General features: G+C 39.8%; 1 protein-coding gene and 1 long non-coding RNA gene across 2 annotated transcripts; one reads left to right on the top strand and one right to left on the bottom strand.

The window, feature by feature from the left end:
* Positions 1-885: 885 nt before the first annotated feature.
* On the bottom strand, positions 886-2,141 carry LOC121688872. The gene is made up of 2 exons (XR_006024713.1): positions 2,040-2,141; positions 886-1,525 (listed from the first exon to the last, which is right to left on the bottom strand). It is a non-coding gene; the product is annotated as an uncharacterized LOC121688872 (long non-coding RNA).
* Positions 2,142-5,575: 3,434 nt separating this feature from the next.
* On the top strand, positions 5,576-16,076 carry pxdc1b (PX domain containing 1b). The gene is made up of 5 exons (XM_042068454.1): positions 5,576-6,423; positions 12,356-12,447; positions 12,713-12,830; positions 12,998-13,109; positions 13,911-16,076. The coding sequence occupies exons 1-5, from the start codon at positions 6,168-6,170 to the stop codon at positions 14,029-14,031; spliced, it is 699 nt and encodes a 232-aa protein (XP_041924388.1). The 5' UTR covers positions 5,576-6,167; the 3' UTR covers positions 14,032-16,076.
* Positions 16,077-16,337: the final 261 nt, after the last annotated feature.

Here is a 16,337-nt window from a genome sequence, read left to right as displayed (position 1 = left end):
TTTAGAATAATTTAATGGCTGTAAACCAGTTACAATATGTGTCTGCATGTTCTATAGCTAATGACTTTCATGTATTTCTTCACAGACAGCAGACATCAGACAAGCTACATAAAGAGACCTAACTGCTCTTAGCCCAGCCATTTAACTGCTAAATAATTGACGTCCCTCCCTGACTTCAGGCCCTGTCTCTGAACAACTCCCTTCATGGCTTGCCCTCAAACCCAAAAACAAAAGTTTGATAAGACAATTCAATCTTTTCAGAATACAAAGGATGCATTTAAACAATGCCAAGTTTGCTAACACGTTAAAGTCCCTTTTGGACACTCTGTGCACCCCTAAGTGGTTGGTAGTGACTTTGGAGTGTGACCTAGCGCACAGAGCTGTTCTCATGCTTAATGAGTTTTCATTTTCTGTAGAAACATGTCTAACATTTCACACTCTATCACATTTCAATGAAGACTTTCTGTCAAGTTTGGTCTTGCACTGAACAGAGCACATAACATCTCCCATACCCTCAGGGCATCCCATCCCAATCTTTTTCTTATAATTTTTTTTAACAAACTGGTTGTGTAAAAAGTACTCCCCTCCCATAACTTTTTTTTCTCTGGTTCTATCATACTTCATTTGAGTGATCAAACTTTAATTTCCAGTCCGGTTCCAGAATCTGATCAGTCAGATGTTAGCACAGTATGCCTGCCCTGGTCTATACACACCACCCCCTACATCATGCATCTGGAGAAAGTACCATATGATGTAGCCTATGTGTATACTGTATACTCATTAGTGAACTATTTCATCCAACACATTTAATTAGCAGACAAGAGCTCGGAGAAAAGCCAGATCTTTCTCCAAAGCACATGGCCATGTGAATAAATCTGTGCATAATTCAATATTATTAATCTTTTTATTTTAAAGAATATAGTCCTTTGTTTGAAAATATTTCCTGATTATACTTAAAAACTGCAGGCAATATCTTCTGAAATCTTGCCAAAATTTGATCAAAATGCCTCTTGGCTGCCCAAAGACTCTGGAGTGCAGAGCTGACAGGTCAAATTGACAGCTTGTCCAAACAGGGATTTAGCACTGGAATACATTACAATGTCCAGACAGCAGGTCTCCTTTCAATCGGTGGGCGACACTGTAAAGCCAACCCATAAAACATGTCTAGCAGATGCTTTATGAAGGCAGCCACAGTTAATTACCAACTCAAAAAAAGCTTTCCAGTTTTTAGTCTCTCCTCTTGACCTTCCCCCTCTTCTCCCACCACCTTCCAGGAGGCTTTGTGTCAGAGGGGATGGTTCCTGAGTTATGGCTCTTCTCATGACTTCCTCCTGCTGCTGAGCTGGGGGTGCAGGTTGAAGCCCTCTCACTTTTAGCTCTGAGGGACAAGGAGAAAAAAAGATGGCTGCAGATGTTCTTTGTTTCCCTTTCTTCCAACAGATGCCCCCTCCTTTTGTTTGCTCTGTTTCTGTTCTTGCCATATCTTTTATTTTGTATTTTATAGCCTCTGTATGGTTTGAAGAGCCTGAAACAAAAAACATAGCTCTTGGCAATAGGGAATGTGTAGTCTGTGTTGCCTGTAGGAGAATAGCCAGCACATGGTCACATAAGTGCAATGGGATTTATGTGTGGTACCAGACAGGATATTGGAAAATCAGTGAGGGAGAATTGCTCCACAAACCTTTATCGAGCTCAGTGTAGATTGTCAAATGTGTGGATGCTGTATAGTATAGATCATGTTCCCTCTGTAATGTCCAAGCCATGGTCAACCCTTCACTAATACATCTGAAGAAATCTCCATCTGATGGGCCATTCTGATGGATTACTAATAGATGCTCTAATGCTTCAAACAATTTTCAGATGTGCAGTAACTGGCACCCCATAATTAAGTGAAACAACTGAAGGCACCTTATCAAAGAAGAATGGTGTTTTAATTAAAATGCATTGCAAAATACTTGCCATGTCCATTTTTAACTCCAGGCAAGACTCTTTGCAAACAAAATGGTGGAACATGTTATACATAAGAAATATAACTATACCTGAAAATATTCACTATGTGGAGCAACTGAATTATTGGTTGAGCTGGTTTAAAAAGTTGAAAGGATGGCTCCAATGGCTCGGACGTGTCCTTAGAATGGACAGCGTCCTTGAATTAGCCTTGAGATGGACACCATCTGGAAAGAGGAAACAAGGGAGGCCAAAAACAACCGTTTGGGGAACTGACTTCAGAATTGAAAATGGCTTGAAAACTTGGGGTGAGACACAACATGTTGCCTAGAATAGGACCAGACAGAGGCAGATAATCACAGCCTTGTGTTCAAAGAGGATTAAATAAGTAATAAGGATTAATGATAGCCATCAGTCACCCTGCTTCCCTTTTTGGGAGATTTACATTTAATATATACACTTGGATACATTTCTTACCTGTCCACTACTCTGAGCATTATAAACCTTAGCCCCATTCTCCTTCATTTCACTGAACTCAAATTATTCATAGGGTGTCAGTAGACTTGCTTTTTAGGAAAACCAGCACCATGCACGGTCAGCTACCAGGCCAAACATGCTTATTATCAGCGCTCTAACTGTTATCATAGTTTATGAATTTCTCATATTTTTACCTTGCTGCTAACTAATTAGTTGTTTTTTAGAATCATTGGAAATTATTGGAAATGTTTTGATTTTTATTGACTTAACTTTAAATCAGAAATGTTCAATATGAATGTTATGGTTATTGTTATGCAAGTCACTTTAGATAAAAGCATCTTCTAAGTAAACATAAACAAACATCACAGTATAACTGGAACTGAAGGACCTGGAAGTGGAACTGGAAGTCTTGGAGAGTGCTGCTGGGAATTAGTTTATTTTCATGATGGAAATGCGAGATTCAAAACCACTCAGTACCCTCCCCAATTATATGGCAAATCTATATATGGATGACATCACTTTTCAGATTCCACTGACAGCTCATTATTGGAGGGAAGGAGACAGGAGAGAGGACAGTGATGAGTTACAGCTGCACTGTTGGAACTGGCACAAATGTAGCTCTAAATAGAAACAGTGGTGTGGAAATGTACTGTAATTGTGCAACGTTAAGAGTTTTTGTCTAAAGGCCAACTGCAGCAAATCTGCCACTAATAAAGTTGGTTCCAAACCGATGTGTTTTGGGTGATACAGTTAGAGAAGCTGTGTTGTAATAGCATGCACACATTATTTCAGGTGTTCCGCCCCACACGATTACCTAATGAATGTCCTTAAAAACTGACATGAAAGGTGTGCTTACCTCCCTTTCACTTCACACAATCAAAATGACCTACCTATACAAACACAAACCATTGAAAACTACATCTCTCTCTCTCTCTCTCTCTCTCTCTTTCTCTCAGAAACGTGATTATGAGCTGTCAAAAAGTAACCCCAGAATTTAACATGACCAAAATGATATGACCAAAACGTCATGTATGGCCTGTTGTACCATCCACAAACATGAAAAGCCCAAAAGTAATTTAAAACATAGGTAACCGCAGAAAACCCCGTCTGTCAACCTGAGATGTTCAGGAATGTTGTTGAATTCAATAGAAAAAATGTGGTATAACACCCCTGTTATAGCCTAATGTGTGTAGCCTATTTCACAATAACCATAGGTCAGGGTGCCTCTGGGCATTTTGGTTTGACTTGTTAGCCCTAGCCTAGAAATCTAGACGCACCTGTCTGGCTCATCAGGCTTAGCCCCAAACAGTAGGCTAGTGGTGTACGATACTTTTTTTGGTTTCGATCCGATACCAAGTAAATAGGGCCGATACCAGGTAATAGGGCCAGCATTGCAATACCAATATTTGTTACTAAAAGCAGCTTAGATAGCCTACTTTTATGTAAGGGAGAGCAGTGTGTCATGATTTATGACGTGAAGGAAACATCAATATGCTACATTTTAATATATTATGAAGATTTTGTGATTTCCACTGTTAATAATTTAAAAACATTTCAACAACGAAACATTGCAAGGTGGCCTGCAAGATGTGATGTGCGTTTTGTGTACGCACAAAAATGCTGCTTCTCACGCTCACGTCCGGATGTACGAAGAGTGACTTGAACGTGAGAATGTGTGGTCCTCCACGCAAACTTCATGTCTGGCGTACGCACATTTCCAATGTGTATCGTCAGTTGGCGACACTTAGAGGCAATGCAGCGCAACAAAATTAGTTGATCGCAAGTCTAGGCCTTTATTTGCACAGTATTGTGAAACGTGGGTTATTAAAAATTATAACACTTCGAAAGTAGGCCTATGTTTCTATATTTGGACATGCAAAATGCTCAAATTCTACTAAGTTATGCAACAACCTATCTATAATGACAACTGTAGACTTATTAGAGGATACGAATTAAAAGGGAACGTGAAACCTATAGCCTACACATATGTATATATAGATAGAATAGATAGGCTGACTAATAAGCGCGGATATAAGCTATTTCCCTTAGTGTGATTGACTGCAAAGGATACTTTGACTTTCCTCGAGTAAGCATTCGCATTATTGTTGTCACACTTGTGTGCAAATATAGGGATATGATCCAGAAATCGTAATGTTGTGGCGATGTGGCCTGGATCAACTTCGTTTATTCCACCTGGAGTGCGCGATGCGTGGTAGTCTACTTGGACACGATTGATTTAATGTTTTTTTTTTATTAATGCAGTTGTGTTGTAATGGTTCAAATGCATCAAACCCAGTTATGCGACTGTCACCTACTTGACTGACCAATAATTCTGCCACGGTCTCTGACCCTAGCTAGCCACTGCTACGCTCTGCCTCTACTGTTTTTTTGTTAGTATTTTTTTTTAATTATTATTAATTACAGATGATAAAGACGTTAGATTCTTGACATTTCGTCGGATAAACACTTTTACCTCGCATTCGCTGGAGAGAAACCTTTTTTTATTAATTTGATGATTTCAATTATTAAACTTTGGAGCAGGTTCGAGTATGAAAGGATCCACAAATGAGTTTTCATTGTTATTAATATTGCGGGATAGGCTATTTTGTCTGCGCGGAGGTCTGCGCTCTCGAGTGGCCTTCTAGTTAGCATATTAAAATGAGTGTGATTGAGGGAGGAGAGAGGGTGGAGTGTTATGCTTGTGCGTGGAAAATCTGCGTGGAGTGCTGCGTACGCACAGTTTCAGGATTTTTTGTGCGTAGGCTACGCTACTTTTCAGGTTTGCACGTACGCAATGTTTTAGTATGAAATCCACCACGCAAGTCTTTGTACATGAGGCCCCTGGTTGCTTGAATTTTATCAGTGAGTAGCCAATGGAAATTGTGTAACGGTACCGGTAACGGTTTACTTATGGTTTAGTTTGGTGTGGAGGGAATTACTTGAGAGCAATCACTACATCACTGAGGAGCAGCACCTACGATTTTTAGAAGGCAACCAATTTTATTATACTGGATTACTACAAACTGTAGCCATATCGCCCTGATAGGCCCCCCCCCTACTCATTAGCGTTTTCCCTTTTACACTCCAAGTAAACTTTTCACACTGGACAATGAAGTAGGCTAATGCAGGGAGTTGCATTCCTTACATAGCGTTGCGTTGGGGAGAGTCAACTGGGAGAGAGAAGGAAGCAGGGGAGGGGGAATGTTGACTCCTGCAAAGGAAGCCATAAAGTTGTCTCTGTGACCAGCAGCAACACAACGCTCAAGAAGCTTCGACTGCTGGTAGAACTGTGGAATATATTTGAAAGTGAGATATGCTGAGAAATCCTGACAAACAGTGGTCGCGCTTTTTAGCCTACATTTCAATCCGCCATCAAGGAGCAGAGATCAAAGGATATGCTGGAATAATAGTCTCAAGCAAACCTTGTAATGTGTAATTTCCGATTTGTTTTAAAATATCGATTTTTTTTTTTGAGCGCATGACTTGGTCAAAGGCTGTCACGGATAGTGCCACGTTTATAATAGGCCTATCTGCACTGACCATTGCGTCTCCAGAGCTTAAAACGTCGATATAATTAGCTTAGTCATAGGTGGAACTTCACTTTTATGTCTCGCATTCAACTGGTTAGTTAAATTGCAACGAAGCCCCGACCGCGCCTTGCCGAGTGGGCATGACTGTTTTGATTATTCAGTTTGACAAGAGACTGCCAACAACACTCACAATGTGGGATTGACGGCTGAGGAATGGCATCGGCGATATTCGAGGGCACGTCTTTGGCAAACATGTTTGTGAAAGATTGTTGGGTTAACGGAATCCGGAGACTTATTATAAATCAGCGTGGCGAGGAAGAGGAATTCTTTGAAATTAGGACTGAGTGGTCAGATAGAAATGTTTTATACTTGCATAGAAGTTACTCCGATTTTGGAAGATTATTGAAAAGGCTTTTGGAATGCTTCCCTGAGGACAGACGAACCCTGTCGAAGTCACCACTAATAGAAGGTAAGCTGTCCGCCTCGATTACCGGTATGTAGATAAATTAGTTGTCCTAGGCTATATGTTCAAGTCAACCTATCCCCAGATAATTCTGTGGATTTTGATGCTGGCCATGGGTATAGGCTACCAGTGCGAAATGTCCAAATTAGTTAGCGTTCTGTGTTCTGCCGTATTGGTCTACACCCCAAATAAAATTACTCACCTGCTGGTGCCAAGTAGGCAGATGAGTTCATCTGCCTACTTGGCACCAGCAGGTGAGTTACTGTTATACTGTTTCAGAAACAGTTTTCACAGGGGTAAATATAAGCCATATATTTCAGACCTTCACTTGGGAGTTTAAACATGGCTTTGAACCATGTCTTGTAACATAAGCTATGAGCCACAGAGGCCCTTGAGTCACGTACTAGGTCTTACAAAAGTACTTTGATCTCAATTTGGCACATCCTGTCTTGCTAGAAATAAAATACTCATGTTAAATGTATATAGGCACAGACTAACACAGACACACACACTTTAACAGAAGAGAAAAAACAGGACTACAGTAGGTGATGCAGCATTACACGACTGGTGGTTTCACACTGTTACACACCTTTCCTTTCTTTCTTTGAACTAGTACATTTTTTCACTGTATGTTATGTGCAATGCAGTTTGCAATATTTAGATACTGTTCAGTGAAGGTGGACATTTCAGCCATTTTGCCTGACTATGATGATTATCTATAGTGTGACAATCAGTACAGATGCTCCCCTCCTTGGACTGTGTAGCATTTTGTTGTAAGGCTACACGCCGAGCATGATCATAGTGAGTCTTAATTATTAAATTATAGGGATGCCAGTCCAGTCTTTCAATTTCCTGCTGACGTGTGCTTCACTGTAGACCCTGACCACTCTCTGATCAATCACAGCACCAATATTTCATAAAGACATGATTATTAGTCACAGGTTGAGTCAATGCCTGCACTGCGTCTCAACAAGCACTATGGAAAATTACAGTATCTCGTAATCATTTGGGACCCTGCGTATTCACAAAGTAAGACTTGACAGCAAACAGGCATTCATGATTAACTATTTTAATATCAAGGAGTATAGTAGCAATGACTCAATTCACAAGGTCTCTATACTTGTAGAGTCTTCAAGGAATTTCATACAATTTCTTATGATTATGGTTATGGGATTTGGCAAACGCTTTTATCCAAGGCGACAATGCAGACCTTACCTTTATACCGATCTACCCATTCAAATCTTATTCAGGCATTTATACCTGTCTTTATTTACTGTACTATCTACATATATTTTTAAGTTAAAAGTGATCATTCTACAACTGGCATGAATGTTTTAAATAAAGAAATGGCATGGGAATAAATAATTATCCAGGATAATAGCCTATCAAAGTGTAGAATAAGCTGTTTTGATAGTAATTTCTCTTAATTGATATGCAATAAAGACATCTTTCAAAATGTAATCACACTCTTAATTTATACCCCTGCCATTACATTTACAGATGATTTGATTTAACAGGCTGATAGCTAATATTTCTTGACTTGCACCTGATTGTAGTATTGTTTTCAGTTGGTCATCAATGTGGTGCATGCTCTGGACGCCTTCCAGTGGGCTTATCTGTGTCTGGCAGAATGTAAAGCGTATGCCACTGCACCAATCAGTCTCAACTTCTGCACCTCTGCTTTTGTCTGTGCCCAGCCAGCCAAGGTAGTTTTTGAAACAACACCAAACAGCCTTTTATGGCCACAGCAGTGTACCATCATGTCCACTCCATAGGATATTCATAGGCCAACTATTGTAGTGAAATAATGACAATGACTCACTGTCGCATGTTTTCAAAGGCTTCTTCATTTTTTAAAACCACCTTCTCTGTGTGCATGTGTGACTGAATGAGTGAGTGAGTGTGTTCAAATCAATGTTTAATCAATGTTAACATTTCCAAGCAGGGATAGCTCATCTCCTACACTAGTCTTTCAGCATGGCTCTTGTTTTCCTGCTACTGGGGCCTTGCTAGGCAACTGGGCCAGACACAACACTTCCACTTTAGGCTGATGTCATCAGCAGAGAGTGGTACACAGTGCTGGGATGAGTAGGCCTAGCAGGAGAGAGGGAGTATAGGACCCTATTTTTATCCATCTCACAGAGTTTCTCAGCAGACCTGCGCACCAAGCAGATGTGACATTCTGAGGGTGTGTGTGGAGAATGGACATGGCTTGTGTAATTGACAGTGATGTAAGAGAAGAAGTGGATGGTTGTACCATGTCACGGATATGAAACTTATCGGCACAATCTTATTCCGAGGACATTTAAGTTGTTGAGTGCTATGGGTTTGGATGAATTTCTAGATGGTGATATCGTCAGAATCGAGTTTATTATTACTGTAATGATGTCAGCTGAGCAATGGAGAAAGCTGATTAGCAGTGTTCATTCTACACTCATATTGTGAAGTTGAATTCGCTCTGCAGGTTAGTCTGGCAAGGCAGCAATTGACACCCACTTCCAATATTACAAAAACCCAGGCACCAATCACATACACCATTGATAATGGGCTTTGTGTGATGACAGATAGAGCAATGCATTCAAAACAACCAATGGCTATGCTGATGGAAACAGGGTTAAACAGATGTGGACTTTCTTTGGATTTGAGTAAACAACTGCATTTAAAACTTTTGTTTACAAGATTTGATTGCAGCACGATTTGGTAAGAGTTTAATGCACCAATTTAAGTTTAAATTCACTGCTAGTTATGCCCCTGGAAGTCGTAAGTCAATGAAGCCTTTCCAGACCCACTCTTAATCTCAATTGAGATATATGGTCTAGTGTCAATGAAGCTATGATTTCTTAAGTCAACTTGTATGAATCTACACACCAAAAAGAAATGACAGATAGTCAGACAGTTAAACACACCGAAACTAACAGAAAGAAGGATATGACCAAACAGATATAGTTCCTTCTTTGTCAGCCTTCATGATCTGCATTTTCTGTGGTTCTCAATTATGTCTTTGAATGCATGCATAATGCAAAAAAACATTTTAAATAAAAGTATCTGCACACAGAATTAAGAAAACTGTCATTTGTTGTAGTTATTGTACTTTTCAACATTATGATATGAAAGTAACCATTTTATACAGTTTTAGAAGGTTTAGAAACAGTGCTACTGTTTATCAGAGTTAGCATGAGCACCCGTCGTGAGACAGCTTAGTTTGACCCTACTGATGATGTGTTGCAATGGTAATCCTGCTCAGTACGAGAGGAACCGCAGGTTTTTCATGCTTTTCATGCATGTCTCCAGCACACTTGATCTGATGATATGAGAAAAATACGGTTACACTTTACTTGACAGTATTGACATAAGAGTGACATGACACTGTCATGAACGTGTCATAAACAAGTCATAAACGTTTATGACATAACGCTTCTGTTATTAAGTGACATTCAGTTTTTGTCATAACAAGATAAGGTTAGGATTAGGGTTAGGATTAGGGTAAGGGTTAGGGTTAGGGATAGGGTATGGATTAAGATTAGAGGTTAGGATTAGGGTTAGGTTTCATGTTTCATGTGTCATGTGTTCATGACAGTGTCATGTCACCTTTTATGTCAATACTGTCAAGTAAAGTGTTACCAAATATACTGTAGCTGCAAAGAAGGTGACAGCACGGTGCAACAACTACATAAGAAAATTGAAAGGAATACATGTTTAAAGCAGACATAGAATGAAAACACCGCTGGATTTGTTGAAGATGTTCGGTGAGAGTCCGGTGCATGGCCTCAAACCTACTGTGAACCGGAAACACGGTTGTTTCCTCCTATGCAAATCTGGGACTTTGAAATTACCATGAAAAACGGGCAAACCTGAACAAAGAGTGTGACGTGAACAGACACACAAACCAATCCTCTGATCACCCCCTCCCCCCAATCAGCGTAAAGCTCACTTAATTATTCATTGTGTTCTGTTTTGGAAAGGTTGGCCTTTATGGAGCATAACCTACAGGTTGTGAGATGGAAGTTATGTAATGTACAAAGTCTGCATGTAATTGGTAATATATATGTATACAAAGCAAGCCAAATGAATGTACAAATAAGGAAGACAGTTTTGAATGACAGTTGTTACTTTGATAAACCTATTCCAGGTGGTTTAAAGATAAACTAAGACCGATAGTTTTTCATTCACTTTACCAACACCTGTCCACATCCATTTTGGTCGATCAGGGTAGCTTAGGTCAGGGTAGAATGTAGAGAGACGCTGAAATGTACAGACTCAAGGCGCTGAAATGTAGACAGACTAGAGTTGTTAAATGATTAAAGTGGATAGAATATAATTCATACAGTCTACACTCACACACCAAACCCAAGTTCAAGTTCAAGTTCAGACACACACATAGAAAAAGGTAGGACATTTTAAATGTTTTCCTTCCACATTAGGGCAGTAGATTGAAGGATGTACAGGAAAATGCTTGTTCCTCAGGAAGTTTTAACTGGGGATGCAGCTGTTTCTGATTTGTTGGTTGTTGTTGTTTTTTTAAGAAAGAGCATGTTTTTGCTATAAATGTAAACCAACCAATATGTAGAGGTCCCAGTTATCTGTTTCACTGTTGTCCAAACAGCAATAATTGTTTTTGTCTTGGCTCCTGTTGATAATGTCTGACCACCACCAGAGGAGACACCTGTGTCCAGACTTTAATAAGCTGTATCCACTAGCGTGAATAAACAGACTTGTATTTTGGAGAAAGGATTAACGTCTAGTCTCTGCCAGACAGCTGTGTTTTTGTTTTGTATCACCAGCACCATTTACCCCTCCTATGTTTAATGAATACAACATACTCACATTGGTCAACACTTTGCCTGGTTACCTTGGCAAACTATTTTTATTGAAATGCACCAGGAAAGCATCATTCATAATTATAGAAAGAGTAGCTTCTTTTATCTTTTCACCAGCCATAGGGGTAATGTCATCATGAAAGGTGTTGAATGCTTCTATCCCTCCAAATCCATTCTGTGCCCAGGTCCTACTGAGGTTTTTTTGTTTGTGTGGCTTAGAGGGCTGATTCAGAATGAGTTCTGCTCCCCCTGTATTAACGACATTGTTATCGTCATCACTCATCTTCAGCATGACCATAGGGATATGTGAGGTCATAGCTTTCGTCTGAACACTCAGCTCTCTGTGTGTTAGTCTGAATCATGTCAGTGTCATTGCAGAAGCCATCAAGGTTTCTTCCAGGAATATGGGAGTTTTTCCTTGCCACTGTTACCATATGGCGTGCTTGTAGGGAGTTAAAGGTTAAGGGTGCCAGTTTTCCAGTCGTTGTGTTCCTTAAACATCTGTACATAATCACAATAGATACTAAGAACATACTAAGGCTAACCGCTTGGAGTCCACATCAACAGGGCCTAAGCATTTTTTAGCAAAACCTATACTGCAACTTGCTGCGTTAGCCTCAAAATGTATTATTATTATTATTATGTATAGATCAGCAGTCAAACATTTCAGACGATAAACTGATTGGCATCCTAGTGTCAAAAACCTAGTCCCAAGGAACATTTTGCGAGACCAGAGATATGCATAGTTGGTGTACTTAAGTTTGCTGCTTACAATATGCAACTGTGTCAGAAAACAATCCCATATCCAAAATCTGTATCAGCTGGTACTGCCGATTGTTCACTATTGTGTCACCTGAAGAGAATCTGGACTTTTCTGTTTTCCCCTGTAAATGACAGCATTCAAATGGATATTGTGAAGCAAAAGGTTAGCGCTATTGAACTGTCAGTCATCTGTTTTTCCTGATGCTGGTTCAGTTGGATGTCTGGTTGCTAAAGCACTGAGCCTTTGTGGCATCTGATAAGGCATTATATGTGGAAAGGTCATCAAGACTGTCCTTTATTGTTCATTATTGAAGTATGTACCTGTGTGTTTATATTCCTTGGTATTTCTTGTTATCCAGGGCTTGTGAAGATTAAGGAAGCAAGTGACATTGAAGTGAAACTGAATGAAGTGGAGAAGTTATTGAAAAATGCTATCAACTTGCCCTGGAAGGTATGCAATACACTGGTCTTGGACTGTTTCTTTAATTTGGTACATTTGAAGGATGAATTAAGGAGTAAAAGGCTTGTCGATTTGTATCCTAGTTTATACTGAATGAGATAAGAAAGTGGATTTCTTAATAAAGCTGTATTATTATTTCATGATAGGAGGTTTGGGGTTACCTATAGACTTAAGCATCTTACTAGGCCTACCATGTTCAATGTTATGTAATAGATGCGTTTTGAACAGGAACTCAACCATTGTTTTTTCTCTTTAGTATTCCAGGTCAGAGGTTGTGCTTACTTTCTTTGAACGTTCACCACTTGATCAAATCCTAAGGAATGATAATGTTCACAAGATCCAGCCTTGCTTCCAAAGTCCAGTCAAAATCTCTGGTTAGTCACACAAAAATGTGTGTGTGTGTGTGTGTGTGTGTGTGTGTGTGTATGATTGTTTTTCTGAAGGTGCTCAGTTTGTATGTATAATAATATTGTGTTAAACTTGAATCAGTTGTGCTAATGCTATACATTCGTTGATTTGGATTGCTCCTGGCTTGTTACAGAGATCATGAGATCCAATGGCTTCTGTCTAGCCAATACGGAGACCATTGTGTTTGATGAAAACATCCCCCAGGAGAAGGAGAGACCCTCATCGACTGACTCAGCTGAGCATTCGTGAGTGTTTTCATTCTCATGTATATTTTGATTCCTGTTAAATCATACAGACATGAAAAGTGGTGATTATGTGAGACATGACATGGCATTAGCATACCTAGGTTTGCATGTGGATGTATGTGTCTAGTCCCCGAATGTGAATGAGCTTCTTTCTGGCCAGGAAGTAGCAAAGAGGCATTTCCTTTCCTGGGTGTGAGTAGGAAGTAAAGGAAGTCAGCCTAGAGTTGGAGCATTCATCAAGAATTTGAACCATGGCCTTCATAACTCAGACTCCCTTTAAAGCAACACCAAAGAACTTTCCCTCTGTCACACACACGCTATTTGTTTATCCAGCACCGGCTTTGCGTTGTCCACAGACAAGGTAGAATATTTTGCATGACTTACGAAGTACGATGTATTGCGACATCAGATGCAAGTCAAATTTGTAGTTTCTTATGTCTCATTTCATCGAACTACAGATCCGCTACCCGATCTGGCAAACTTACATAGTGCGGTTATAGCCGATAGAGGGTGGCGAAGCGAATGCAGAATTGCCGTTCACCCTGTTACAAGTTGATGAACCACTGAAACGATTTTGGAAACATTATTTTAAGGTATAAAAAACTCTTTGGTGTTGCTTTAACCTTTCAAGAACTTTTTTTCCCTGGCCCTCAACCTCAAACACAAACAAATATCAAAGTGCTTACTGACAGCTCTTGTATTTGGTAGACCATGCATGAGGTTATATGTTTGGGTCATATATTTTATCACTTTATGTGAAACTTAATACTAATGCAGTTTCCCCCTCTATTCTATGCTTAGGTATGATGACACGGAGAGTCTTCCTGTGGAGCCTGACCTCAGTGATGAAGAGCCTGAGGCATATGTCACCAACCTGTCCTACTACCACCTGGTGCCTTTTGAGACAGACATTCTGGAGTGAGATACTCTAGACATCATCTACTGCACATATGTCAGGAAAGCAGCCATTAGTGGTGTTCTCTTTGCTGATTTCCATTCAGTTCTCTTGGAGGACATTGCAGGAGTTTTGTGATGAAGAAGCTTAGACTCTCCGCTGAGTCACACCTCCTTGTACACATGGCATCATTATCGCAGAGGTCTCCCACAGCCAAGGAACATTCACAGACGTGCTTTAATCGAGTCATCTTCACTGCCACTGATTTGTAAAGGACTAAATGGGAGAGGAGGTGGTTATCAGGTCATTTCTGGATATGGAGGAAGGGAAAAGGGTGGAGGATCAGTGCTAATCTTGATAGGAAATCTCACTGAGTTGAGAAATTATTGTGGTCACATCTTTCAGTGTTATGACGGTAAATTTATTTTTAAATACCTGTCATTCTCTCGCATCCAAGGGTTGTTGAATTTGCTCTGTCTTGGGAACTATAAAGATTAAAAATCACACAGATATCTAGTTGCACTGCAGTTATCTGTGATGAATTATGCTCACATTAGACTGCACTGTCAGCTTATTTAACTGTTATAACTTTAAAGAGCATGAGTGAATGCCCTGTGCCAGAGGGGTGTCTTTTGGCATGAACCAGTACGAAAATATGCTTTGGTTGGAACATTTCAGATTCTCTACTGCGGCCTTTGGAGTGCTGTTTATTGCGCTAGCACCACAATAACCATTAAGCCTGTGCATGCAATCAGTGTGGCCACATGACAAATCAAAGCTTCCCAGTTATTTCATCTGGCATAGTTCATTTTGAAAACAAGTTAGACTACATCATCAACTCATTGATACAAGCACAGTGTTGAACAGTTCAAGTGGGACTATTCACGTTTACATAAAAACATGAAAGCATTCTGCTGCAGTCATATTTTGTTGCATGTTATTTCTCCGTCACATACATTCTCTCAGCGCCAGTTGTGACACAGTACAAGTATGCTGTAAAATTTGCCAGAGTCATGTGCAGTTGTAGAGATATGTGTTTTTTTTTGTTGTTGAGAGGGCACCAGACAGTCTGCATGCAGGCTAAGTAGGCTACTTCTGCTTCTTCTTACCTTCCATTTTCTCTGCTCATGAGTCTGTTTAGTAACACAGTCATGCCCCTCTCTGGACTGTGGGAAAGCATTGCTCTTTCTTCAATGGATTTCTTGCAATGTGTGTGTGTGTGTGTGTGTGTGTGTGTGTGTGTGTGTGTGTGTGTTTGTTGTGTGTGTGCGCGCGTACCTGCGTACCTGCGTGCATGCTTGAATGTGTAACTTTATTTTTCTTTTTAGTTTTTTCTTCCGTTGCTCTGTTTGCATCGACTGTGGTTGAAAGTGTTGAAGGGGAGACGAAACAGCAGAACAATGATCTGCATTGTGCAGCTGAACATAAGCAAGACTCTTCTGAATTGAGCTGATAAATAAAGATATTTGTGCACAATTTCTAGGATCTATAGCAGTAGAGGACAGTAAATAAACTGGAATGGTGGACATGTAGGTATTAAGTATTCATTAGCACCACAGGATGATTCATGCCAGAGTACTTGTTGATCAAGTCACTTGCCTCTATTTGGGTAGTCAGGCTTGTCTGAGCATTGCAGCCCATGTTCAATCATAAGCTAGTGTAACAAGTCATTAGACACCCAGGCTAACAAGTCATGGGAATAATTTCTAGGGAAGGGAAGTGATTGAGAGTTTTTTTTTATTGCAATTGTTTTATTTAATATAATATGAAAGGAAATATTTATTTTTGTAATCACAAAAATGGTCAGGTTTACAGTTGACCCGAGAGACATTCTCACTTTGCTGATCTTGGAGTGCCTACTAATTTTGATATATTAGAATGATGTAAAGATTTTCAGTGGGTGCAGCAATAACATCTGACTGGAGGGCAAAATAAGAAAAAAACCCTTGTCAGATTGCCTTTCATTTAAGCTATTAGTTTATCAGTTTAAAAGTTCAGTGCTTGTGCCTGAAATCATTTGCATGTAATATGTTAAAGCTTTATTTGTAATAAACAATGTTTTTGGTGCTGCACTGTTTATGTTGTACATTTGATATTATCTTCCTCTCAAGCACTCATGCATGCCTCACCAGTTCATTTGGCTTTTCAAACTCAAGATGTGAAAGAGCTACAACATTACCATCTGCTGGCATAACATCGACAGTGCTAGTCTCCAGGCACAATAGCCCAGAAGACCAAGTTCATGATAAAAACAATAACAAGTAAATTTGTTAAATTAATTGTTAATTTGAGGACCACATATAAGAAATGGGTTCTATATCCCTAGGCTTAGC

The sequence above is a fragment of the Alosa sapidissima genome, chromosome 17 (genome assembly GCF_018492685.1).
Source record: "Alosa sapidissima isolate fAloSap1 chromosome 17, fAloSap1.pri, whole genome shotgun sequence".
Taxonomy (NCBI): domain Eukaryota; kingdom Metazoa; phylum Chordata; class Actinopteri; order Clupeiformes; family Clupeidae; genus Alosa; species Alosa sapidissima.
The sequence above is the reverse complement of the archived record's forward strand: the minus strand, read 5'-3'. Positions and strand labels throughout refer to the sequence as shown.

Excerpts from the sequence above, each read along its gene's own strand:
- pxdc1b (XM_042068454.1), top strand. The coding sequence starts at position 6,168 with ATGGCATCGGCGATATTCGAGGGCACGTCTTTGGCAAACATGTTTGTG. Across the intron at positions 12,831-12,997 it reads AAGTCCAGTCAAAATCTCTG|AGATCATGAGATCCAATGGC; the intron begins GTTAGTCACACA and ends GGCTTGTTACAG. Across the intron at positions 13,110-13,910 it reads ACTGACTCAGCTGAGCATTC|GTATGATGACACGGAGAGTC; the intron begins GTGAGTGTTTTC and ends TTCTATGCTTAG.